The sequence below is a fragment of the Filicampus tigris genome, chromosome 8, assembly GCF_054856515.1.
Source record: "Filicampus tigris isolate MCC_2025a chromosome 8, RoL_Ftig_1.0, whole genome shotgun sequence".
Classification (NCBI taxonomy): Eukaryota; Metazoa; Chordata; class Actinopteri; order Syngnathiformes; family Syngnathidae; genus Filicampus; species Filicampus tigris.
In genome coordinates, this window is record NC_141224.1 from 20364483 (window position 1) to 20390466 (window position 25984).

Below are 25984 nucleotides of genomic sequence, written 5' to 3' on the forward strand. Positions count from 1 at the left end.
CTTGCTCAAGAGGAATCACAGCAAAAAGATAGTGCTGTATTGTGAGTTTTGACTTCTAAGTGGACATAATTTCAGTTGTTATGCAGACAAAAATGGTTGGGACTGAACTATCCTATTAAAGGCATTCTTACCAGGCTCCATCCCACACAACTGCATAAAACTCCAACTGAATGTGGTGACATCTTTCTTAGATGATAAGAACATTGATTGCATTTGGCCCTATTTTAGATTATATAACTAACAACCATGAAGTTCCTCCATAAAGCCTCTTAGTATTGCGGATCAGTGACTAAATTTGCATCAAGGCGATGCAGTACAGGAGCACAGTGATTTGTCTAATCTCTTGTTGCATATTTCATCATTATAATCACACAATGTGAACGCGTGTGCGGCTGCGGTAAACGAGTGCTCTTCCTCACACAGGTGATGCCTTCAACAACAAATACACATTGAGAATATTTGCGAAAAGCTGTTTCACTTTGATGACAACTCGTTATAAATCACTCAGTAGAGCAAGTTTTATAGAAGCTGATGACGGACTTTCATAATAAGCATCAGAAATCGGCGCCCATTCAAGTTTTGTCAGACTTGTCAGAAGATGTTTGAATAAACCCCTTTCAGTACAAGATAAAAACCTTTCTCTTCCCGGACAAAATTGCTGTGATGCACATCCAAATTTCTTGATTACAAGACGGTGCTGGCAAAAAAAAAAAGGGGGGGGGGGGGGCGTGTATGGGTTAGGTGGCGTCGTGCAGAGAAAGTTTCTAGTTTGCTGATATAACAGTCAAGTGTGTCTATAAGTCTACTTAAAAAGCTTAGGTATCAGTGGAGACAGCTGTGACACCCTCGTCTTACGATTCTGTCGAGACAGTACACTATCAAACCTTTCATACAGTTCCCAAGCTACATTTCTGGTGACAAAAGCTTTGCGAAAGCCTCCTGAAGGATTCATCTATATCCTAATATTTCCAATCCAATTTAAGTGGAGCAGCCAGAGTGGTCTGTGCACTAGTTTACCAATCTTTGCTTTCTAAGACTCCGTATGCTGAAGGCTTGAGGGGTTCAATCAATGGTGCTTTGATCTCGACTGGAACCATAATTATTTAACATTGTTACAAGGATTTCTCTAATCCATCCTACCATTAAATCCCTTTTACACCCTCATCTTCTGCAGCCTAATCTGCATCTGGGTGCTCCGTTTGTCTCTCTCCCTTCATTTCGGTGCATCCCTCTCTTCCTTGACTGCACCCGGACTTTAGAAAAGAGTTAAGTGCAGAGTTGGAAAGTGCCCTGTTTAGAATTTGCTACCTGACTGGACTGTTGCCGTGTGAGAATCGCAAGGCGTTTTGCTCTTTATCCTCTGCATCAAATTCACTTTGAGTTTCATCAGGTCAAATTGTAAAGACAACAAATTGCTTCAATTTGTTAGCGGAAATGTACCTCTAGTGTATACCGCGCTAGCCTTACGATTCAAGGATCAGTGGCAATATTTTCATTTTGATATTTTTTGATATTATTATTATTTTGATATTACATTTGATAACTCCACTAATAAACTACATTTTCTGATTAAGCCAAGTAAGGTTTTCTTACGCAAACAATAATAACAATACATCTGGGCTCAGGGATAATGCTAATTATTTGTGTTTAATTTACATGGACATTATAAATCCGATGTTAGCTGGATCTAGACAAGCAATGTTGAGTCTTTGCAATACAGGGGTGGAATAACATTTGATTTTTTTTTTTTTTTAATCGATACTAAGGTGATGATAATCGAGTCGACAAGTGCTTAAATCATTGTTTTCAATTTGTACAAGCCCAACCCCACACTTGTTCATCCAATCACATTCAGACACCCGCTCGTCCAATCATACTTGAAGTATGTAAAGTCGAAATTTGCATCAACACTAATTCATGTAACACAATTGTAGGGTCGCTACTTGCTACAATATCTAAAAACGATGTAGAGTTTAAAATAATAAGGAGGAGGGAATGCTTTTAAAAAATGTTTTGTAGCAAACATGTAGTAGTGTTACATGGATTGTTCCTAGAATTTTATAAGCTCTGACTGACTTTGAAACCTGAAGCTATCTGTGATTGTGGTTGGTGAGTGAGTGAGTGAGTGAGTGAGTGAGTGAGTGAGTGAGTGAGTGAGTGAGTGAGTGAGTGAGTGAGTGAGTGAGTGATTCAGGGTACGGGTGTGGGTGAACTGAATTTATGACTTTTGCGACAAAAATAGTTTTAAAATAAAGAGGTTATTGATCAACCACAGGTTGTCTTCGTTTCATTGTGTTCATTAAGTAGATGAAACATTGTCTGTAGTCAGTGTTACAGGAAGTAGTTTGGCCGGCTGACGTGAGGATTTAAGTCAGCTAGCATTAAGAAATGCCTTTTCAGACAGATGTGCATGCATGGAACTTGTGCCGTGCGGTTCTCAGGATGCATTGTGTCAAGCAATGCATGTTGAACTGTTGTCGCAATAAGGACATTAATCCTTATCGTTCATGTGTCTTATTCGATGAATGTGTCTCTTATTTAACTGTTGGTTTGCATTTTTGTTACTTTTTTTATATGAAGCTCTGGCTGTGAATGTGTGCCATAAAGTGACCACCCGGTTGTTTCCACTGTATGTTAAGCGAAGCTAGGCCAAGGGTAACCGGGAGATTTACTAGCTATTTCAGATGCTAAAGTGTTCTTTATGGTATTTGTTCAATGGCCTTTTTACACAGCAAGCAAAAACACCTCCTTTGACCTTGTGAGATTCATCACTGCTCCAATGATTTGGTTGGAAGCACCCATGCGGAGCCACCACCTGTTGCTTTTGGTGCAGCATCCATATTATTAATTCATAAACACGTGATCAGCGATCAATTGATTTAAAGATATAATCTCTAATTCCACGTGATATAGTTGATGTGACGATAAATCGACAAATCGGTCCAACCCCTACTTTGCAATCCATTAATATGAGACATTTCGAACTGTCTTTTCCATTACCTCAACAACATTAAGAGTTTCTATGTGAACTAGGGGAATTCGCAGTTCATCTGACTGATTGATGCACTAAGGTTTCATCCACTGGTTTACACTAGTGATCACTTTGAATTACAACAAAAGGTCCCACCGTCCTTTAGCAAATATTTGCGTGTCTTTGTTTCACCATGGCATAAATAGCTGCATGGGCAACCACAAACATTTGTTGAGCCACCTGCCAAAGTATCGTGGCCATCTGGTCCTCCTGCTCTGCTAGTATGACATATGTGCATTAAACCTGAAATGTTTTTGGAGGTGTGTGGGGTGCGTGGGCGTGCAGAAAGCGGATTGGCTACAGAGTATTCTGGATTGGATGGAGTCACAAATGAGGCTTTTTACATCTGAGTAAAGCTGTATTTTCAGCATGTGCACGTTTGATGTCTTGAAATGGAAGGAAGGCAGTGGGTGACAATGGATCTTCCATTTGTGTGTGTGGCTGTCAGATAGAATCCATTGGCTGACCCCTTGGCCAATGGCCAACTGGCAGCAGGAGCTGAGCAAGGTGGGCCATGCTGACGTCCGGCACAGCCAAGCGAAAAGATTTTTGGACAAAGTGGCCACATTGCTCCTGTTCCATTCTGTCACACTTGACTCTCATCTCGAACACCTTCTGCATGGCAACCAGAAAATAACTGATTTTTACTGAAGCGGCCTAGATGCAAGTAGACAATCCATTTGGTCACTCTTACCTATTGCATGAACTGAAACTTATTATCAAATGGGTATAAATTGTCATTATATTATCCTGTTATTGTCACTGATGAAGGACACAGCATCAATTTTGGGTTGCTACTGTCCAAAAAAAAAACACTTTGCCCATGCAGTCAGGAGAACATACAGTCGTTACTCATGCATTGGTGCTGCTCCCTACAATTAGACTTCTCTTTGAATTTTTTTTCATACACCGCAATGAATATTGAATTCTTTATTAACTCATTCTCAGCCAGACTTTTTCAGACCCTCTTTTCGCCTAACGTTTGAAAATATTTGAAAAAAATATAAATATTTTGCTGGGATTGAATGGCTGAACTGTGGGAAGACAAGTAAATTTGTCAATTTTTCTAGCATTGTCACCACAGATTCCAGCAAAATTTCTTCAAATTTCTTGCCTAGTCAAATATCCAACACCCTGACATACGATCACCACAATAGTTATTCCCATTTTTCTCACTGCCCTGGGCCTTCCACTGCAAGAGGGCTCTTTTACCACTTTATTTACATTCACAGATTTAATGTCGTCTTATTTTTCAATATGATTAGGGCAGGCTACGTTCCGACTCGCTGACTGTCTGTCTATGGGCCCTGCGATTGACTCGTGACATGTCCATGGTGTACCTCTCATCAAAAGGCAACTGGAATAGGCTCAAGTTCATAGAAGCAGACGCAGGATCTGCTCTTTTTCTTAGTTAAGTAATTTTTCACTATCGTATGGTCTAAAAAAGCTAAAGAAAAAGCAGAGGAAATGTGCAGAGTTAATCCATTGATATTCAATGAATTTAGTTGTCACAGGTTTTGCTGACGCCCCATGATGAGTCCCGATTTTTGCGAGAGGGAATGCTAATTCCTAGGCAAAAATATTTCAGAACTACTGCTCTCACAATCATGTAAAGAGGGTGTGGTTTACACGCAGAAGCACTTAGATAAGGCCGGGAACAAGTTCATTAGCAAAGTTCGCTAGTTGAAACACGCCTTTCCCAATTAGCCTCGAGGAGAGCAAGCGAAGGGGGATGAGAGACACCGAGACAGATTCCTATCGCCGCTCGTCCATGAAAATTACAAGAATAGCATGACATGCTATCTCCCAAATCAGCGGCTGATTACAAAAGTGCCATGACAAGAAATGAACACGAGACAGAAGATCAGCGTGCAGATTTGCTTGAGGACATACTTGTAAAGACAAGGGGAGAGAAAGGAAGCTCGCTGGGTGTTCCACATCAGAGACTCGGCACTCGGAACAACAGAGACAGCTATCAGATTAATATTGAGTCATCGTGCATGGTTCTCTGCTGCCGCAGACTGAGAACCAATCAGAGAACAAGGGCCAATCATGGACAGTCACTTGATATGTGCACAGTGGAGATGAAAAGCAGCGACTAAAAAAAAAAAAAAAAAGGGAGAAATGTTCAATTACAGGATGTGGATTGTAAAGGCTTTTGTTGTTACTCAGCAAAAGGGAAAGTGTACAGAGGTGTTTCAATAGAATCACCAAAGCAGGTGGGCATGTTCCGAGTTAACCCGCCTCATTAAAAGGCTTGTCTCTCTTTTTATGGAACGGCCATTACACATCCTATTCAGATGCACACGTGGAGTGATTAAAAATTATCTGTGGGTGATCATAATCACACCTGCTTTAACTTAAGCCAGCCACTAACAAAGAACTTTTTCAATGCGGAGCTATCTGAACATTTACAAAGAGATTAAAAGGTAGACAGTCACAAACTAAATAAATTTGCTTTAATCGCTTTGAACAGAAAGTCATGTCTTTTCAAATGGCCCTATCTGATTGTCTGATTTGCCTCTTTATTCAAATTATAACATGCCCATCTGACTTTTGCAGTACAATGGGAAAAATTAAAAAGGGAAATGACCTTTCATGGCAGCCTTGATGGCAGAGTGAATGGCATTATTATTATGCGGCAAGATTAATTTCTGCCGTTTCTGGGCTGCCCAATGAGAAAACAGAGGAAAGACAGGGTCAACTCACTCTTATGGTGGCATAAGCTTCGTATTTGTGGCAACATTGATTTAAACAGCATTATTTTTCAAGCCCCGCTGTCAAGATGAAGCTAGTGCAAGCAGGATGTATAAGAGCTGGACACAGCTATTTTTTTCCGGATGTAATACAGCAGAGATTAGGGCGGTGTGTGGAAGTCGACAAACCAAAGGCCGCTTGATAGCTGAGAACCACTCAGGCTGCGCTTTCGTAAAAACATGAAATGGGCAACACACACAACCTCCTCCGCAGTTCAACTGTGGAGAATATGCAAGCGACTAAATCTTATGTGTCTCTGCTGCCAGTCGAGCTGGGTGTTTCTGAGCCTCTAAGACTCGTTCTGACGGCTAAGTAGAAGGCAAGCGATAATTGCAGTCGGCCGTGCGTCTGACCATGCTACTGTACATCCATTCCTCCTTTTCAAAGTCATATTTTTCAGCTCAGCATTTCTCGGCCCAAACTGTCTTTTCTCTGCATGTGATGCCTTCTTTTTGTCATGGCCCCCATAGTTCTGAGCTGACCCCCTCAGCCCTGTCTCCTGACTGATCACAGTGATGGTTTATTACTGTCGTCCCGGCGCTCTTATCTTTAGCCAGCAATGCTCATTTCCTTCCCCAGATTTAAATGCAAATGTGAAATTTAATGATAAATGCATTATCTGATAGGTGTGATAACGCTGATTCACTGTCAGTATAAAATACACACCCCGGGGGGCTTTTAGCTAGCAAGCACAACTTGCCCAAATCCACTTTTTTCTCTCTCGCTCTATTCTTTTTTCGGTCTCTCTTGCTCGTTTTGCAAACGCCTGTACCTGCGATACATTATTGAGGTCATTTTGTACATTAAATGGAATCATGTTTTCAGCGTTCAGCAGTGCGTATGCAGGCCGTTCAATATATTATCCATCACTTTGATGTAGTCACCTTTGGTAGAATGGCAAAACACAATTTGTGCTTAGAAAAATACACATTTACAGGTAGACAGATCCTCTGCCTTTTATGGAGCTTGAAAAAAAGAAAGTGGAATGTTGCTTTTGAATAAAAAGTGCTGTACATGCTGGTAAATTCTAACTCACAGTTGTCTATGTAGCTTGTTGTTGACAGATTGAACCGCCATGGAATCGAAGACACAATGCTTCCTTAAGTTCCGAGCCCGATAACTTCAACTTCCTGGCATTCTAATCGCTGTATTATTCGTGTGAAATGCACTGCAAACTACTAATAACTTTAATAGCTAATAGCTTACTTGGGCCATCCCATTCATCCGGCCCCACTGAAGCACGCCGCGTCTTCTCAGCCTGGCCGTCCACTTCTGGTTCTCCTGCCTCTCGGTTGCCATCCTCCTCTCCTGAGAGAAGGGAAAAAAATCCAACAAAACTCATGTAACTAATACAAAGTGAGCAGCACAAATACGGTGGCGCACCGCATTGAAAATGACCATAAGTTAGAAACACCCCATAGATATTGCCAGAGACTGTACAGTAAAAACCTGACATGGTGTGACTGTGTGTATTTGTGAGTAGAAGGCAGTGTATGTACATTTGCACTTTAGCAGTATGCTCACAATGTCCAGCTGCACACTTTTATGTACCGTGAAAGGATTTCCCATGAATTCTTGCAGGAAAAGGAGGAAGTGCCATTAAACAGGAAGGAAAGCCATGTGCGGGGGAGAGGTGGCTATTTATTACCGTTTGATCTATTGTGGAGCGAGTGAGAATGTGTGTTATAGGATGTAGGGCTGATTTGCGGTCTTTGGATTCAGACAGACCGTGCTTAGGGATATTTGGGTATCTCGCTCCAGGAAGCAAGTGCTTAAAGCCCTTGTTAAATAGACACCACCTCCAAATGCACAGCAGTGACAGTGATGGGATTGCTTGCTGAGCAATCTTGGATGCATTTACTGAAAGAAAATTTGCATGTTTAGTTACAAGATGTCGTCAGGGGACGCAGAGCCTGCAGGAAGAATGAAAAATAGACAAATTATGATTTGATAAAATTAATTTGAATTTCAGTTCTCTGGTACAGTATGCGCTTCATTTGGATTTTCTTTTTACAATCTAATAATGTCCATGATTTTCAGGGTCCAAACTGCTGAATTTATTTCCCCTTCAAATGAATACATGCGGCTGCTTGCAGCCGCATCCTCAACTCCGATTGCGCAATTGCTCACTAGTTTGAGGAGGCTTTTGGTAAGTGCGTGTTTCTTGTGATTTACCTAATACTGTAAAAAAGCATGAGGTCAGGTCCTGTACTGTGCAGTATTGTGCCTCACTAAAAGGCACGTATGAGAGCACACCACCAGCTAACAATGCCTCACCATGAATATCGCCACACGTCACTGCTTAACTGCCTGCGATAAGAGTTTGCATGCAAAGTTTATGGGTACAAAATTACAGTAAATTAGTGCTTCGTATATGTCCCTAGTGGTGTGCTTTAAATAAATCAAATGGTGAACTGGGAGTGATCCTGCCAATATAGCTACCGTAATGTTTTTGTTAACAGGACACATGAGAATGTTTGTCTAGTTTAATATTGAGTCATTCTGCATGGTTCTCTGCTGCTGCAGACTGAGAACCAAGCAGAGAACAAGGGCCAATCATGTACAGAAAACCATTCACGCTCACATTCACTCTTACGGTTAATTTAGTCTTGAATTAAACTCAGAAACATGTTTTTTGAATGAGGGAGGATGCCGAAGTACCTGGAGAAAATTCACGCAAGCCCTGGGAAAGCATGCAAATTCTACACAGCAAGGCCAAAGCCCGATTTCAAACCCACAATCTCAGAGTTGACCTATGTGACCTATGTGCTAATCACTCATCCAACGTGCCACCACTTTTTTTTTTTTTAGTATAAGAAAACAGTCGCTATAAATTGATTGGGGCAAAAACATAAACCATAACCAAATTATATGGTTATTTAATAACAGAGCAAATAAGAGGAAGGAATCAAATTGAATACCATGCACTCTAAAACAGCCAGGTTAAAAATAACACAACTTTGGGTCAAAAATGGACCGATCCACCCAATTTTCTGGGTTGTTATTGCAGAAAACAACCCCAGAAATAGGTAGTTTTGTACAAAACAACCCAAAAAATTGGGCTGTTTTATACAAAACTACTCAAGAAGGTGGGTCGAATTGACCCAGTTAATGGATCATTCCATTTTTTTAACCAAGATTGTGTTATTTCTAACCCAACTGTTTTTAGAGTGTGCCTTGTCAGACAATGCTTCTTTCAAAGCCTTAAACATTATTTGCTCTGTTCTGAATTAAATTTACGTTTTCAAAATACGATAATACTATGGATCCATTAATGTTAATTGTTGGCTCCCACCAATGTCATGCAAATGCATTTGCACTCTTAAACCAAAACTGCAGCTGCTGAAAGTCTTCTTAAAGGACATCAATTGAGGTAATTTTTAAACAGGCACTTAAGCATCTTGCGCGAAATACTGCACTTTGCGCAATGAGTGAGTGTGGCTCTACAGTTTAGCAAACATGGCTCAAGGTGTGAAAAACTATAATTTTGATATTGGTAGTGAAATCTATAAAAAAAAACGGATGAAGGGAAAAAAAAACATCAATGCATCTGTATTTATAGCACCAAAACTGTTTGGTGCATGGGCAGGTGTTTGTTATCAATTTTCAAATGACAGCTGACACAAGACAACAATGTCCATCCTTGGTAAAGTTAATATTCCTATCAAACACAAACACACACACACACACACACACACGCACACGCACACACGCATGCACACCTAACAGAACACATTCACACATGTACACAATGATTGTTTAGACTTTTTGACATAGTTCAGTTCAAACAAGGAAACAACCACTGCCACAAGGATCAGTTGTCATCCTCCTACTTGAGTAAATGTTCAAGAGAGAAAAGTAAAATTGCACTGAAGTCTTCAGATATGTCCTACTTACAGCACATGAGGTCATTACGACCCAGTTTTGTTTATGTGAGTGTCTGGTTGGGCAAGCATCTCTCACCGCTCACTCCTTTACCCTCCCTGTATGGTATCAGAGAGCCCACTGAACGAAATTCCTCACTATTTATTGTTGGGACTGCAGAACTATTATGATAGTGATAACAAACGGCACATAGTAACAGTTCCTTCCAATAAAGCGGAATTTTGAAAAAAAAAAAAAAAAAAGCTCACGAGATAACATTAAAGGCACTACCTTGATCTCAGGCGAACATGTTAAGCCCTGTAACTAAATGTATTGGAAGTGTTTAATTACAGCCTGGGAAATGAAGCTACAAGATGATTCCTTAATTAAGGAGTGATTAAGGATTTTCTGCCTTCTATCGAACGCAGTTTGCAATGCATTTTAAACACAATCGTCCAGGCAGCCTCAGAGGGAACAATGTCACAGGGCTTTGATGAAGTTTCCTGCATAAATGTCATGAAGAAAAAGCAGAGCAGGAGAAGGATGTGCTGTGGCAGCAGTCCTTTGCTTACAGCACAGTAGCTGGGAACAGGCAGAAATATCATTTGATGGTATTGTCACCTCTCATTTATTGGAATAGTTTTATTGAGGCACTCAATTTTAATGACAGAGGTCGACACTAAGTAGTAAAGACAATGTCCAGTTTCATTATTTGAACTGAGACCCACTGAAGCCTTATCAAGGGAGACAGATTGTCAATGATCATCTTCTACTATTATTGCCTTCATCATAATTTACATCTGGCTTCCGTGCCTTTCTTTCCAGCGGAGAAACGTACCTAAGGTTGAGTGAGAGCGGGCTAACCAGAACACAAAGACGGTGAGTGAGGTGGCCTGCTGGTTGCAGGGTTGGCGGGTATGCATGAGGACCCCAGTGAGCTGTTCACATCAGTCCTATCGCCGCTTTATCAAAGGACAGCACTCGAGCCACATCACAGTCACACACGGTGCGACACGCATTCAGGTCAATAAGCTTATAGGCAATTTACACAAACAATTCCTCGAGCAAGGTAGCAACAAAGTCATATTGGCTTTTTCTGTGCCTTTTAGCATTGTCTCTGCTAAGGAAGCCCTTGAAAATGTCAATCCGTGTGTGAGCTGAAGGAGCTCAGAGCCCTCTAATCCTGACCACTGAGGCTAGAGACAGGGCACCATTTCAGCAATATTGAATATAAGCATTTTTAAAGTCTTCCTACATGGTCGTCCTTCATTACTAAATTCAACTTTTGATGCTTTGACCCTTTCGAAAGACATTTCAAGAACTGAGTCATGCGCAGTACGTTTCAGAATGTGATGTTAATGATGTTACCTTCCAAGGAGTAGTGGTAGTTAGTTGATAATGCATATTTAGTTGCTGATGGATATTATGCAGCAACAGATGACATTTTCCCCTTTTTCTCTAAAGTCAAGCATAGCTGTAAGATGTCTCTGCAGTCAGGAAAATAGGTTGAAATTGTTTTCAATTTGTGGCAGCGAGACCACTGCAGTGGAGGGAGGCTATTAGTGGAATGCTCTGCCACTGTCTCTTTAAATGCCAATAAATTCCCATCATTACAGAATCTGGCAGTTTTCCTCCTTGTCTGCAGCCTGGGTCTTTATCTCGCTCTGCCTCCGTCTCTGAGCGTGTAGATCTGGCCCAGTTAGATTGTCATACTTAACAAACATTAATGATTAATTTCCTCCACTGAGTCAAATGGGGCTAAAGGGATGACTTGATTCATCTTATCGCACCGCAAATTAGCATTTCCCCATATTCTCCTACATCAACTGTGCATTAAAATTCCACAATCGCCATTCTGGGCACTAGCAGCTGTGGCAAAAGAGCCAAGAAGACCTTCGGGTGTAGTGCTAGAGATTCGGATTGCTTCTGTGGAAAAAAGGCTTCTCTTTGATTCTGACACTCTGCGGGTCATTTGGTCAAGATGCGTAATTTTGCAATGAGTACTATGCAGTGGTTTTGTCTACAGTGATTGATTTTGAAAATTAACAGTTACGCATGTGGTACAAAAATGGGTACAAATCAAGGGTCAATATGATGTGTTTTAAAAAAGGCCACGTAGCTCTCAAGCTCATTTGTTGTCAGGCAGCAAATGGAAGGCACTTAAGGGAACATATTGTAGATGTACAGAGAGGGTAAATACAGCTGGGTCAAATGTTGTCATTTCAGTATGAAAGACGCCGCTCAGCATATATACAAATATTTCAATTTATAAATCATGGAGCATGAAGCTCAGAAACGGTTTGATGTAAAATGGATTGTGGCTCAGAAGCTAGGAAAAGGCAGGGTTATTATTATTATATTATTATATCATTTTTTCATTTTTCGCCCGACAGAAACCTTGGTAGGTAGTGATTCTATTGGCCCGAATTGTGTTCATTTGTGATTTTAGTCTCTGTGTCTGCTGTACACAAACCAGCAAGCTTGCCGCCATTCGCTGAACAGGTTCTGAAGCCAACCATTGCCTCATGTGGAGTGGTGTCTCCAAGCCTCAGCCCAAGATGGGACATGAAGGTGCTCCCTCCACTTATCTGGGGAGTCTCTTTTCTGCAAGGGTAAGGCAAATGGCTAAGGCTTTGGTGGCATTCAACTTCCTGACCTTTGCGCCTTTAAGCAGCTTTACTACTTCACCGCACTCTGATCAAAGTTAATAAGTGCTTCATATGTTAATGAAAATTGGTACTCTTCTTTGTGTTCCAACAGCTTTTTAATACCTATTATAGACTGAAACTTTTAATGGAGGTTTTAGGTCCCCCTGACAAGCCCATTTCATAGAGTGACTACACAGATACAAGGCTAAGCTAAGACCAGAGAGTCGCTGCTCAGTGGAGGAACCTTACACGGGAGACCTTATTCTCCAGAAAGCAGCACAAGATAAAGGCCATGGGATGAGTGGCTGCTTTAAAATCCACGTTCAAGTCCGCACAGGGCTAATTACAGCACGCCATCGCATTTGAGAGGGTTTAGTTAATCAAGGGGTCCCTTTTCCTCCTATAGTCAAGTAATAACACACTTAAACCATTTAATGCTGCCTCAAATGCGTCTTTCTTAATTCACGGCAGTTTCACACAAGTGGGGTAAATTTAAGCCCCACTGACATTAGTTTTAAATAGATCTAATTGAGAAAGGGATCATGGAGGCTACACCTGATGATGGCGTAAAACTTGCCATGATGAAAAAATACATGTGGATAAGGCATCACTTGGGTCTTAGGAGGCAAAAGAGACTTAGCCACTGGAAGTGCAGACAGAGAAGTAATAGTAAAATCTGGCATATAGCGCTTGTGTTTGACAAGGAACAGATTAATAATTTGCCTGTCACGTTTTACTTTTTACTCTGAACTTAGTTCACAAATACAGGACATGAAAATGAGATTTGAGGCCAAGTTTGGTCACGGTTTTACCCAAAACAAAGGGAAAAAAAATCACTGGCTATGACAAACTACTTTGAAGATATTCATAGGGAGAATATATATATATTTTTTCTCTTTTTTGCAGCGGTAGCAGCAGCCTCCAATGCGTTCGCCGGCATCTATATCATAGCTACCGGGCAATTACAAGCCTATATAACACACCGCTTTGAAGTTTAAGGACACATGGTGTCAGAGACAAAGGCTAAAAGCGGCGCGTTGTTGCTGGTAATTGCAATTTCTAAACAAATGTGCCGTTCAACTTTTCCCAGAGAACAAAAGGAAGACACTGATACAATTACTGGGGCATAGCCTACCTGAAACATGAAAGTTTCATTTTCCTTCTGTAATGTAATCCCACGAGGCACATCAGTTTAGAGGTGTGAAAAAAATAATTTCTAAACAATTTTCATTTGAAAGGAGAAACAAGGCCATTCATTCAAAGAACGGTGGCTTCATTAAAAACTCAAATATAGGGGGACACCTGGGGTAGCAAAGACATGCGACCTGGGGCTAAGAGGAGGTGGGTGGAGGGGTTGGAGGGGGGTTGTTATGAGGTTGGACAACTCTGTCATCTTCTCACTGTAACCTGGAGAAGACCACAAATTAGTTCATGTGATGGCACGGTGTGACCAAAATGAAACAAACACACAAAGAAGAAATCTAATTGAATTGGAGTTCAAAGAAGACTGGCGCCTGCCCGGCGAAGCTTTGCTCTTTCTAGTGTTGGACCTCCGAGCAGTAGCAGGTGCTGCTTCGTGGAGTCACAAGGCTTTAGCACCACCTCAAACGGAACTGCCACGCTCTCCAGTGCATTGGTGCACCCTAACACACCTTCACAGCACTATCAGGTTGCCAATCTCTCAGATCAAACCACTGCTCTTAGGTGGATTGTGGGAATGAAATATCAAAATGGATACATTTCCACTGTAGATAATGATGCTGGAAAAGTACAAGAAAAAAAGATTCATGCCAGGCTTGATTTGAACAGGACTTTTATTAAAAGCCTTTGGCATGCGTTACACTTATTTTTGATGTCTTGGCACAAGGGTTCCCCAGCATATTGTCAGGCATTAGGCATCAAAAAGAGCTCCGCACACGCCTTGTGGAGAATCATGGGGGTTTGGTTTCAAATAAGTAAACGAGCCTAACCTTTGTTGCAGAAGTACTCCATGTCCTCGCAGCTCATGTTCTCAGTATCAAACTCGGCAGGGAAGTTTTCTTCCACTGAGAACTCATCTTTGGCCAGGAGCTCGTTCTCCTCAGAGACACACTCCTCATCCTCTTCCTCCAGGCCATCCTCCAGAGGACCTGAGGGAACACATGCACACACACGCACGCACACATACACATTCACATGCCGATGTTAAGCAGTTTCATCAGATCCTTCAGGCTTTCAAGAAGTAAAAAAAAAAAAAAAAAAAGTCTGTCACTTTGTTTCATTTTCTTAACTAATACGAATGCAGATTCTATTCTGCGCAGTCTTTTGTTGGACTGTCAATAAAAAAACAGTATTCTCTTATAATTTCTGTAAGGAAATTGTAATGCAGCCAAGGTCACTGACGATGTTAATTACAGCCCTGGAAAAACAAAACGTCACGTAGAAAAAGAAAAAAAGTTCCTTTCCAGAGTTTTTATGCGGGAATCACCATGGGAGCAGGAATAAAAATACTTTTATTAATTTGTTAGCCTTATCACAAGGTACAATGTAGGTTTTCCATTTACATTCCATGCCTCCAGGTAATACACCAGCAATCTTAAAGCAGACACTTTTCTCTGTGATTAATAACCCCCCCATACTTCCTCCTCCTGCGCAGTATTATTTCTTTAAATCTAAATGATTTCAGAGTTTTGCTTGTAGCTGTACATCTATTTTGGAATTTGCATATTACCATTTTGCTTCAATCAAGGCCGTTGATGGAATTACTGTTTTGCAACCTGAATTGTATTAGCTGTGAAAAACATCTCACCCAGCCTTTGAATGTCATTAAGATAATCTCACACACTTTTCCTTCACACCACAACATATCTTCAGAGTTTGTATACCAAACACTCAGTGACTGAGAAGTTTGAAAGAGTACAGTTCAAGCAAGAAAACGGCATTATTAATTTTATTTTTTCCGAAAAATCCCTCTTGAGCTTAGAGTAATCGCCATTTTTATGTGTTGTCATTGCTCGCAGCCTTCAACATTTGGGCGCTGTATCAGTTTCTCCTTGTCACATAAGTTGACTTGCAGCCTCTTGTGCATCATTCTGAAGCTCAAACACAGAGCGCGAATATCCTCTCGACACCTTTCAATATGTTTCTTCTATTGTGGTGCAAGTGAATCCCTCAGCTATAATAAAGCAGTTATTTCAGTTGAGTTCAGCAACACTTGTGTGCCTCTCATATTTCTCTCAATCTGAGCCACAGAAGAGACACCCCCCCCATGATGTCCATAAACTGATTGCTCTTTTCATTAGTCCTATAAATGACTCCTTTGTAGAGGTCTACATCGGCAGCGGCCCTCGACATGAAAAGAATTAGCACACATCTCGAATAGACATTTCAGAAGTCGGAATGCCACGCTTAAATCAGGATGCAGTTTTATGATCGTATCGGATGCCTTCTGCTGATTCGCTGAGAAGTGAAGTGAAGCGTGATGTGACTCTAGTATCACTTAAGATGATACGGGGAGATAAACAAGGCAGTATCAAGGGGAGATTGTATGACTGGCATTAAATGCTCCCGCCAAGGCAATTGGAGACAGAAGGTGCAAGAAAGCAAGAAAATACATTTCGATAAACACACTCAACACATTCTATTACAAGCTGAATAAGAGCTGTGTGTACAGCAAAACTATTCTTCCTCGGTTGCGGACAAATACAGCGGCACTAGTGCTGCATACCGTAGAAAATGGACCCACAGTGTTGTGCGATAATAAGGGTGAAAAGAGATTAAAGATAACGTCATGGTCAATAAGACACAAAGATTAGGTAGATAAGATGAGATAGAATTGCACTTTAATAGACTCTGAATAAGGGCATCTCACTTCCCCTCTCGAAAAGATAAAAACTAAATGGAGCATTTTCAAATCGATAGAGATACCGGAGGCCTATCTGAATATGAAAAAAATAAAATAGGCTACTCCGTAACAGGCAAAGCAATTAAAGGGGCCAGATGGCAACTTCTTGCCAACTACGTAGATTAGTTAAGTTTGTTCATATTCTCACGTTTAGTTTATTATACAGTATTCATTGCATGGAGGGACCTGAAATTATTTCAGAGACAGCAATGATAAGAATAATGACTTTCTAAACGACTAGCACCACACTCCTAACTCATTTTCTGATAGTGGTGTCCCTGCTATATTTAGTTGTGTACTGTTTAAAATCCTGTCACATTCAGTGTGTGATCCATGCTTGTTTGGTGCATTTCTATAGGCTTCGCAGGCCACAACAACGGCTTCTGCTTCACCCACTTATCATGCCTCCTCTAGAGTTCAGTTGGCCAGTGACACCAAAGAGGGAGCTTTTGTTTTTCATTTTATCTAAGAAACAACACAATCAGTTTGCGATGGCTGGCATTATATCAGCCGAAATTTTAGAGGTTCTCCCAAATCAAACAGCAAAAAAAAAAATAAAAATCGTACATAATGCTTTCGACCGCACTTATTTACAACATTGCCATTTTATGAGTTACTTCAACCAGAAAAGCCAAAAATGCCACCATGAAAGGGACTATTGAAATAAAATATAAAATCAGTGTCCCTCATTCTTCCCCTTCTTCAAGGTTAGTGTTCTGATCTGTTTTTTTGCATACTCTCTGAACTGTATCATCCACATTCATCAGGCTTTCCTCTGCCTCTGACTTGGAAGAGGAAGTATCGGCCCTGTTCTAACAATCATGCAGCGGGCAGGAGCAGCCAATGTTAATAGAGACATTGGTCGCTGAATGCAGACTTGATCACAGTGGCTCTTTTGTTCGTGGCATGGCCTCTGTCTGATAGAGATCGCCCATGCAGAGTGGCGCTCCGGCATGGGCTATGCTAATGGCCCCACTGAGTTTATAAAATGGGGTGATACTCGCGGACCACATGATGGACAGAGGATTAATGAGTCACAGAGGAAGGGGATACTAGTAGAAGGAGGCAGTAGACAGAGGTTGTGGAATGAGCATATTTTTCAGGGGAAACGCTAAAGCAGCAAATGAGGAAAAAACATACACATATGGTATATGGCAACTTTGCAGGCGATGTGTAGGCCTACACTTTGACAAAAGAAGGCTGCTAAACAAAGTCATGTGTTGCATTGAGTGACTGCTAATTTCATGGCATACTTTTTCTCTCACCTGCAAGGTAGGCAGCTTTTGGCCAAGCTGTGATAGCTAAACCTCACATTATCAGAAGGCTTTAGAGTGTCATGTGTGTTTGAGCCTCCTCTACAGCACTCCAATTAGAGGTGAGGTAATTGAATCTGACAGAACAAAGCTATCGATCTTTATAAGCATTTGTCCTCCCATCTATACAAATTTAGATCGAAAGGTTCAGTTGAAAAGGTGCTTAAAAAAACACAATATCGCATCTGAGATTAAAATGGATGCAAAACATGTACCGGCATATACATATTGTTATGAGTCTGGTACACTTAAAAATATAAACATACTAGTCCCCACATTATGACCACTTGCACAATATAACAATATCCAAGAAACGTTTGGATAACGGTGGGATGGATGGAAAATGTTCACTTTTGATTATCAATCAAATGGGTATTGATTCAACTATATGTTCATTTAATGTGAGTGATTTGAGTTTTCAGTGGTCTAAACTACTTCAGTACATTGTATTGTAAACTGTGTCTAATATTTCAATTGCATTGGAGAGTCAAAACTATTGATACCAGCAATGATACAAAAAAGTTCATAACTGAAAACTACAAACACACTCATGAACATATTGTTGAATTAATTCCTCTCTGGCAGTGTCAAAACTGAACATTTTTATCTTTCTAAATGTGGAATGTGAAGTGGTGACGGCGTCAGTGAAATTCTGTCATTTGCCAGCGACAGACTCGGAAGACCGTCATCATCAGTCGTCATTATTTCAGGCTGGCCGGTCCGTCATTCTGTCAGAGCGTCATTGTTATTTAAATGTTTTTCCTTCATCTGTAAATTTCTTCACTGCTATTTTAGGACCGTCACAATTGTAATCATATTGTAATCATTTAGAAACAGTTTGGAAAACTTTACACATACCATATATATATATATGGTCCATTTATCGCCTACAGCCAGGTTACCCTTCCGTCGTCCGTCTATCCGCATTTTTGTCCGGCCGGGAAAAAAAGTAATCGCCTATAGGCTGGTCCGCCTATGTTTGCGACTACCAACGTCAACAAACTACCACTCGCGCAATCCCCCCCCCCCCCCGCCGCTGGGCCATATTCAAAATGAAAGACTGAATCACAGCGGCAAGGAAGCGGCTTGACTCAATGCATCTCTTTTCAGCACCTTCCAGGGCCTTTTTGGAGCTTTATGTACCTTTAAGGACCTCAGAAGCCTCACCGCATTTAAAGGATGAACATTTAGTCCGGCCCTCAGTCTCGTAACATTGGGAAAACGTCACTTCCTCTCACCTGTACCCTCACTCAAATTTGTCCCCCAAACAACAACAACTCAAACTAACAATACTATTGTTACAGAAACCTCACCTCACCTCCATTATATCGTCTACTCTTGCATAAGGGCTTGAGATCCGTGAGCAGGAAAAAAAGTGGAGGAGAAATGCAAGAAGAGACTTGGGGCCATATTCTCTGCTCAGCTCTAATGACCTTTGGGAAGCAGAGGGCTCCTCGGCCTTGGAGAAGACTTAGTATATATGTTACAGGGCTCAGGCCTCTAATTTAATCCTTGATCACCATAATGAAATAGATAGCATTTATGCTGCTCTTAATAGGTTAATATGTTACAGGAACCCCCCGGAGGAGTTCAACCATTCCCCATACGTCTGACATCTTGCAAAAAAGGCGCCTTTTCCTTAAGTGTTTCCTAGTTGTACACTCTGATCACAATACATGTGAAGGCAATGCTAAGTAAATGGCTGCTTATACTGTAGTAATTGTTTGAATATAAATGTGAGTGTGCTGGGATCGCATGTTCTCAAATTTACAGCCTGCTACTGTGAAGACGCTATTTAACTTGATTTTCCAGTTGCTAAGCAATCTAATTCCCATGATTAGAAATGGCTGCCTTACTAAATTCAGGCAACAATCAACAGTCAACAAACTGTTTGGAAACTCAGCAGCAAGGATTCTTGCCTGGAAATTGCGACAAAAAAATTAGTCGAGGGATGGTGGGGGATATTCTCTGGGGCAATGATTGTTAAATGTATTCGCATTCTTGTAAAACACACCAGTAGACTTCCTCACAGTTATCTGGAGAAATATCTACATAAAGTGAGTCAGGTGACATCATGTATTTAGCTGGCCTAAGATTATGTATATATTTGTGCATCATAGAGTGAAACGCCTTCCGTTTGATAGTGAGGCCTCTCTTAAATGAGAGCATGTGAAGGTGTTACCCAGATGTAGAAGGATATTATTTCAAAGAAATGGATGATCCGTCTCAAACAGTGTCTCAAAATTCTTTTTAGTATCGGACCCAACGTTGGATCCTGTCGTGTTTTCCGAGTTGCTAGGTTGACTGTTGCTGCGCCCAGTATGATCTATTGAAGGAGAATAACACAAGCTTGCTTCTTTATCCAGTGAATTGGAATTGGACTGGCTTGAAAACATGCTGGCATTTGACTATGCCATTAAAATGCTGGAGGCACCTCTGAGCGTGCCCGAAGGCTTTAGCAGATGCCAGGCAGTTTCTCTGTGGAGTTAGCTGGGTCCTGCTTCACTCTCCCGCCTCTACTTGTCTTTCTGCAATTTACACATACAAGAGTAAGAGGACTTGCTACATCGCTTGTGCCCTTAAAAGTCACAGAGATTGTAATTTAGTAATATGGACTTTGTTAATTCCTCCTTTAAAGGATTTCCCTTTGCAGAGGTGCCATCGTGCTGGCTGGATGATTTATTGCTATCATTCTGCTTTTTGTATGGAAATAAAAGTTAAGCATGTGCCGTACACCTAACACGACAGATGAAACAAAGCAGGTAAAATATATTTGGCTTTAATTACGGCTTTTTAAGTAAGCTTTTCACACAAACGTTGACTTTTAATGAAGCCATTGAGTGCAGCTCCTCCGGGGAGCTATCATGGTTAAGTGGGGGCATCCATCTTCCGCCATCAGCTCATCTGCAGACGAGTGCAGGCACTGTTGAAAGCACGCTCACCTCATCCTGGCTCACTTTATCTCCACTAAGTGTAGTCAGTTGGGCGATGCTAACAGTGGGGAAAAAATGTATTTGTTCACCAGCTGCGATTGTCCAGGGAATTTTTATCTTAATGATGGCGAGAGAATTATATGCCTATACGTAGTTGCTTTTAGTTTAGTTTTCTTTTTTGAGTGTGGGGGGGTCATAGGGGTGAGAAAGCATCAACGTCATTGTATTGTGTAATGAGGTTTAAAACTGTAATAGTAACATTAGTATAACCTACTTTAATGGAAATAGGGTTAAGTTAAGTGTATCAAATAATATAGATAAAACAATATTTTCCGTCAAGAAATTTCAAAGAAATTAATAAATCTATGATCCCAATTTCATTCCATTATGAAGGATGGGGCTTGTCTTGAGCAATACATTCTTCATTCATTTAATTCTAATTTGCCTCTGGTTCCTATTTCTACTATTGATAGTTCTACTTCTTAATACCTCGGATAAGGGGAGCAAATCATCGCAATAACTCAGTGGAGACTGTGAACTGCCGATATGATCTAAATATTACCACTGCCAAAAGAAGTGTGAAGTCTGATGAACATTTCAAAAGAACAATTCTTTATGGATCAGCTAAATCTTTTCCACTTTTTAATTAAAAGTAAAGAAAATAGAAGTTAATTATCCTGTTAAGATTAGCTGCTGGGCATCTTCCTGTAAATTGGTTCTAATTAAAAGGAAATTGTCAAATGACATTCAAAGCAAGCACTGTCCTTTAAAACAGAGAGTGAGATGGGCTTTTCTCTCTCCAACCCCCCACCGCACCCCTTTCCCACCCGCAGCCTCTCCTAATTCTTGATCTGGCCTTGTGAAACTTCTTGCTGGAAGATTATGACTGCGCCAGCGCTTCACACACGAACGCACACACACTCCCTGGATAGCAGGCTTGCCCCCATGCAATGGGTAAAATTCATAGTGAATTGAACTGAAGTGGTTATTGGAAATAAAGATGTCCTGATTTTAATTGAAAACGAATTCAACCAATATAGAAATTAATATCAGCATTTTTAGCAAGTACTACACAGATTACATTATTTTTCCCCCGTTAACTGTCACATTGTTTTTAAGAATTCTATACTATGTGATATTGACTTAAATTAAAATCAGAATGGATGGATAAATACCCACAACATTCATACATTCTCTGTAACATCAATCGGCATGCTTTGATGTTACCTTAACTTTTGTCATTTCTGAATTGAATTCATTCAACATTGTATTGGATGGAAACTGTCATGTCATGTCATCTTCCAAACCGCTTATCCTATATAGGGTCTCGGGGAGTTGCTGGAGCCTATCCCAGCCGTCAATGGGCGAAGGCAGACTACACCCCGAACTGGTCGCCAGCCAGTCGCAGGGCACACATAGACACTGTCACTGAGCGGGAATTGATCCCACGCTGCCCGCACACAACTCAGGCGTGTGTACCACTACACTATCAGCGGACTGCTGGATGGAAACTGTAAACGTGTAATTTTGACAAACATTGTCTAGTGTCTTGTGAACTCAGACTGAGTTGTGACAAACTGTTATCCAAACAATGTCCATGAATGTAAATACTGTACACTCAAAACAAATGGCTTTGGACATAATGACAAAATATTATTCTTGCAATACTATTCTGGCATCACATTACACACCATTAGGTAATATATGCCTCCATCTTTCACCAGTTACAGATGAGTTTAGAACCCTTTTGTTTGTTTGTTTCTATACCTTTTATCTGATTTCAAGAGGATTTCATCACTCCCGCTTCCATCCCATCCCAATACATTTCATCATAGAGAATTCCAGCAACAGCGAAACCCCTCGCTGGAGCCGCTCCATCTGCTGTGGCTAATGATGGTGCTGTCCGTGGCCTGGAGCATAACTGTATGCGGGAGATTTACACCCATAACCCCCTTGGGTCCTCAGAACTGCTCCTCTCTCTAAAACACCGTCACTCCATCAATTTCCATATGATAGCTGGAAGAGCCGGCAACAATGGGCCAGCAACAAAGACTTTTTGTATAACTGACAAGTACCTTTTTTAGTTGACATAACCTGCCGCGATGTCTGAGGAGTAGCACTGAGCACACCGGAAAGTGGATGACAGTTACAGCATTGAGACAGCAGCAATCATACCCGACTTTACTTGAAAAGACACTTGGTGATGAGCGTGACATGCAGCTAAGTGAGGAGGGTGGCTGTCTTTGCGATGCTCTAATTAGACTGATGGCAAAAGGAGGACATAAAGAATCATTACAAAAAAAACCTGTACAGAGCTGCCTTTCCTATTTAGTCTGTTTGTTTTGTTTAATCGATGTAATTGCTCTTCAATTTTGGTACAACAATAAAGCTCTGCGTGGAACTATCTATCCACTATGTCTTGATATATATTGCTTGCAACAAATGACATAAATATAGTGAGATGCAGGAACCATATGTGTGTCTGAGAGGGGCGAGATCACCGCTCCTCAGGGATTGAATGCTCATAGTAAATGGAAGTGGCACGGCTCTGACCTTTGAGCTGCAGCATATGAGTAAAGTGAAGGAACTGTCAAACTATTGCTTGAGAAATGACAATCCACTATGCCTGTCCCAAGTCTTGACATGGCATGCAAGTGGAGAGCAGTAACCTGCTGATCTCGACATTATAAATGATGGGATTATCATGACAACAAACTGCTGCCTGACACACTGCGTCTCCTTAAGAAACTCTGACTACCGCCAATGTTCCACACAGTGTTCCCAGCAATGTCACTTGGCTGGTTGGGCTTTTACTGTGTCAGAATTTTCTAAATAAAGCAATTCAATACATTTAGATTTGACACGATAACTTATGACGCTCAGTATCATCTTCTAGTTAGGACGTTTCTGCTGTTTCTGCCCTTAAAATTTGGCAACCGGGCAGCTGATATGCGCCTTCATTTACACCCATGTAATACTCAAGTCCACAGAGAATAAGTCATTTATAAAACCCAAATATCACAAGCAAATTACTAGTGCTCTGAGAAGAGAAATCTTGGGAGGAACAAAGACAGGCAGCCATAATTATTTCTTGGCGAGGCTAGCATGTCAATGGGCCACCGTCTTTCTGCTGGCCAGTCCCCTGGGCCTCACAGGCATCCAAATGATGTCCAAATTATTTTGTGTTCTATTACAGTATATGGTTACAAATATCATATTTACTGGTGGTGCATTATGACAATGTTGGTACAATCTTAGTGTTTACACCTGTCTGCATGAAGACGGCAAGGTTTTTAATACACAGTAATTTAGCAAATGTACAGTATGCATATGAGGTTGTTGGCAGAGATTTAAATTAGGTCAGAAATGGAATACATCAATCGCAACCCATATGTGCATCTTGTTTTTTTTTTCTTCCCCCGACCCCCCCTTCCACAGCCATCTTTGCTCAGAAGCTTGGCGATGAAGCAGCTTGAAGACTGCAGAAGTGTGATATGTGAAAATCACATTTGCAGATGAGCTTGAAACTCCTTTTTAATATTCAGATATCAGACATTCTGCACTGAAAAGCTCGCTAAGACGATTCGGGGAAGAAAAAGCAAGATCCGCGTCATTAAGGGAATCGTTGGAGGCTTGGTTTACATTTTACATATTTCACAAAAATGTACAACGAAGTAAAACATCACCAGTTATCGGTGATAACAATGCAAATTTTTGTCACGGAGCGCAGGAAGATTCTGTCAAAATCCAAAGTCGCTCAGTATTTTCCCCCCTCTATGGCTTAACACCCTCAGCTTATTGGGGCTTTGATTTCTTTCATTTTTCACTGAGAAGTCACGCAGGCTTGTGGAGTCAAAGACGGTAAAAGGTGTAAGGTACGTTTGCCATGAGGCATATAAACACGGGCCCTCATAGCTTGCCAATAGCGCATCAAACACACGAGCCCGTGGATGGATGGATGGAAGCCCGGCTGGCAACAAGGAAGCCTAAACAGCACCCGCTCTGCCGCAAAATTCATCGTCAACCAACGTTCACTTGTTTAAGTCAGCGCCACAAAGAAAAGCCGGTTTGATTACCTTTTCTAGCACCGGGAAGTTGGGAACAAAACCACGCCACTGCAGGGCGTTTTTCGTTTCTCATACCTCTTCCTCTAAGGGGCACAGTAGCACTTTGACAATCATTTTGTTGCTTTACAGCCCCTAAACCTATTCAGTGAACGACAGAATATAGCCTCTGCAATTCCCCTGACCGCCTTCATTTCACTGTGTTTTAGCCGTGTGCCAAATTTGTCTCGGTGCCATTTTAATTACAGCCAAGACAATCTTTATGATGGTATTCAGTAAAAACACCAATCTGCAAAAAAGGTGATAAGTAGAAACACCATCCAGCTTTGGTATCAGTAATAAACAGACACTTAATTGAATAATTTGACCTAAGAGGCTGATGTGAGGAAATGGCATGTTGATATATAAAATTACAGTATTTGGAATATTGAATACAGTTCAGTGTTTTGCATGACGCCCGCAAAACACAGTGGATTTGGCTGCTTGCCTGCCAACTTGCCAAGTGGGCTACAGGGTGAGTTTTTGCAGAACTGATAAGCCTTTGGTAGCCCACTAACACTCAGATGTATGTGTTCATTTTTGCCAGAGGAACGCTGGCTTAAGTCTATGTGCGCGCCTGTTTGTATGTACAAGGAGGGAGGGGAAGAGAGCCAAATGTGCCCGCGTCCACATGCAAATGTCCTGTGCCGCAAACATTCACACTCACCTATGAACACACACACGTAAAGAGGCTTTCTGCATAGTCTTCGAGACAATGATGCAAAACGACTTCTTGTTTTGGGTTAGCTGTCTCAGATTCAACACTGCATCAGGTTTTCTCAGAGCTCTTTAAAAAAAAAAAAAAAAAGCAAAAACCTTTATTCTTCGTCCTCCCTCGCACTCTTGCTCACTGTCCGTTCACAGTTCAACACCGGCCGGTTTGACTCCTAGCAATTTGGCAAAGGAGACAATTTGCAGATGCAGCAGTTATCAATCCAAACAGACACGCAATCCGGGTCCAATGTCACTTCTCCTCATTATGTTAATGGTTAATACATGCAAATGAAAACATTCAAGCAATTTGATTTCTTTGAAGATAGTTTGGCATATTGTCTTAGCCATAATGATTGTACACTTTTCTCCCTAGCTTCGATTTATGTGGGGCTAGTTTGTTCATTTTTATCAGCTCTGTGTTTATTTCTAGAGCTACTGGTAGGTGTTTTTCACCTTCCCCTCACTATTTAACTAATTACAATTCAGGTACCATAAGCAGATTTTTCACGCTATTGGTGTTTTTCTTAATTAAGAAACAAATGAATTCTCCCCAGCAAAATAGATGGAACAACGGGATAGGGTGCCAGAGGCCAGATGCGGCGCTACTTAATTAGAAGTCACCCCATTGTCTGAGGTTTTTAATGAAGCTCCAATCTAAATGGATATCAAAAAAGCTTCTAGTGCAGAAGAAAAAAAAACGTGCAGAGGATGGCCATTTAAAATAATAAGGAAATAAAG

At 41.1% G+C, this 25984-nt stretch overlaps 1 protein-coding gene across 3 annotated transcripts in view; it reads right to left on the minus strand.

Annotated features, from left to right (window-relative positions):
• zfpm2a (zinc finger protein, FOG family member 2a) overlaps positions 1 to 25984 on the minus strand; it is a 123554-nt gene that overhangs the window by 74553 nt on the left and 23017 nt on the right. For all 3 annotated transcript variants that reach the window (XM_086038466.1, XM_086038465.1, XM_086038467.1), the window contains exons 2-3: positions 14271 to 14429; positions 6995 to 7096 (exon numbers count right to left, since the gene is read on the minus strand). In XM_086038466.1, coding sequence (XP_085894592.1) covers positions 6995 to 7096; positions 14271 to 14429 — 261 coding nt within the window. The remainder of the gene's footprint in view (positions 1 to 6994; positions 7097 to 14270; positions 14430 to 25984) is intronic.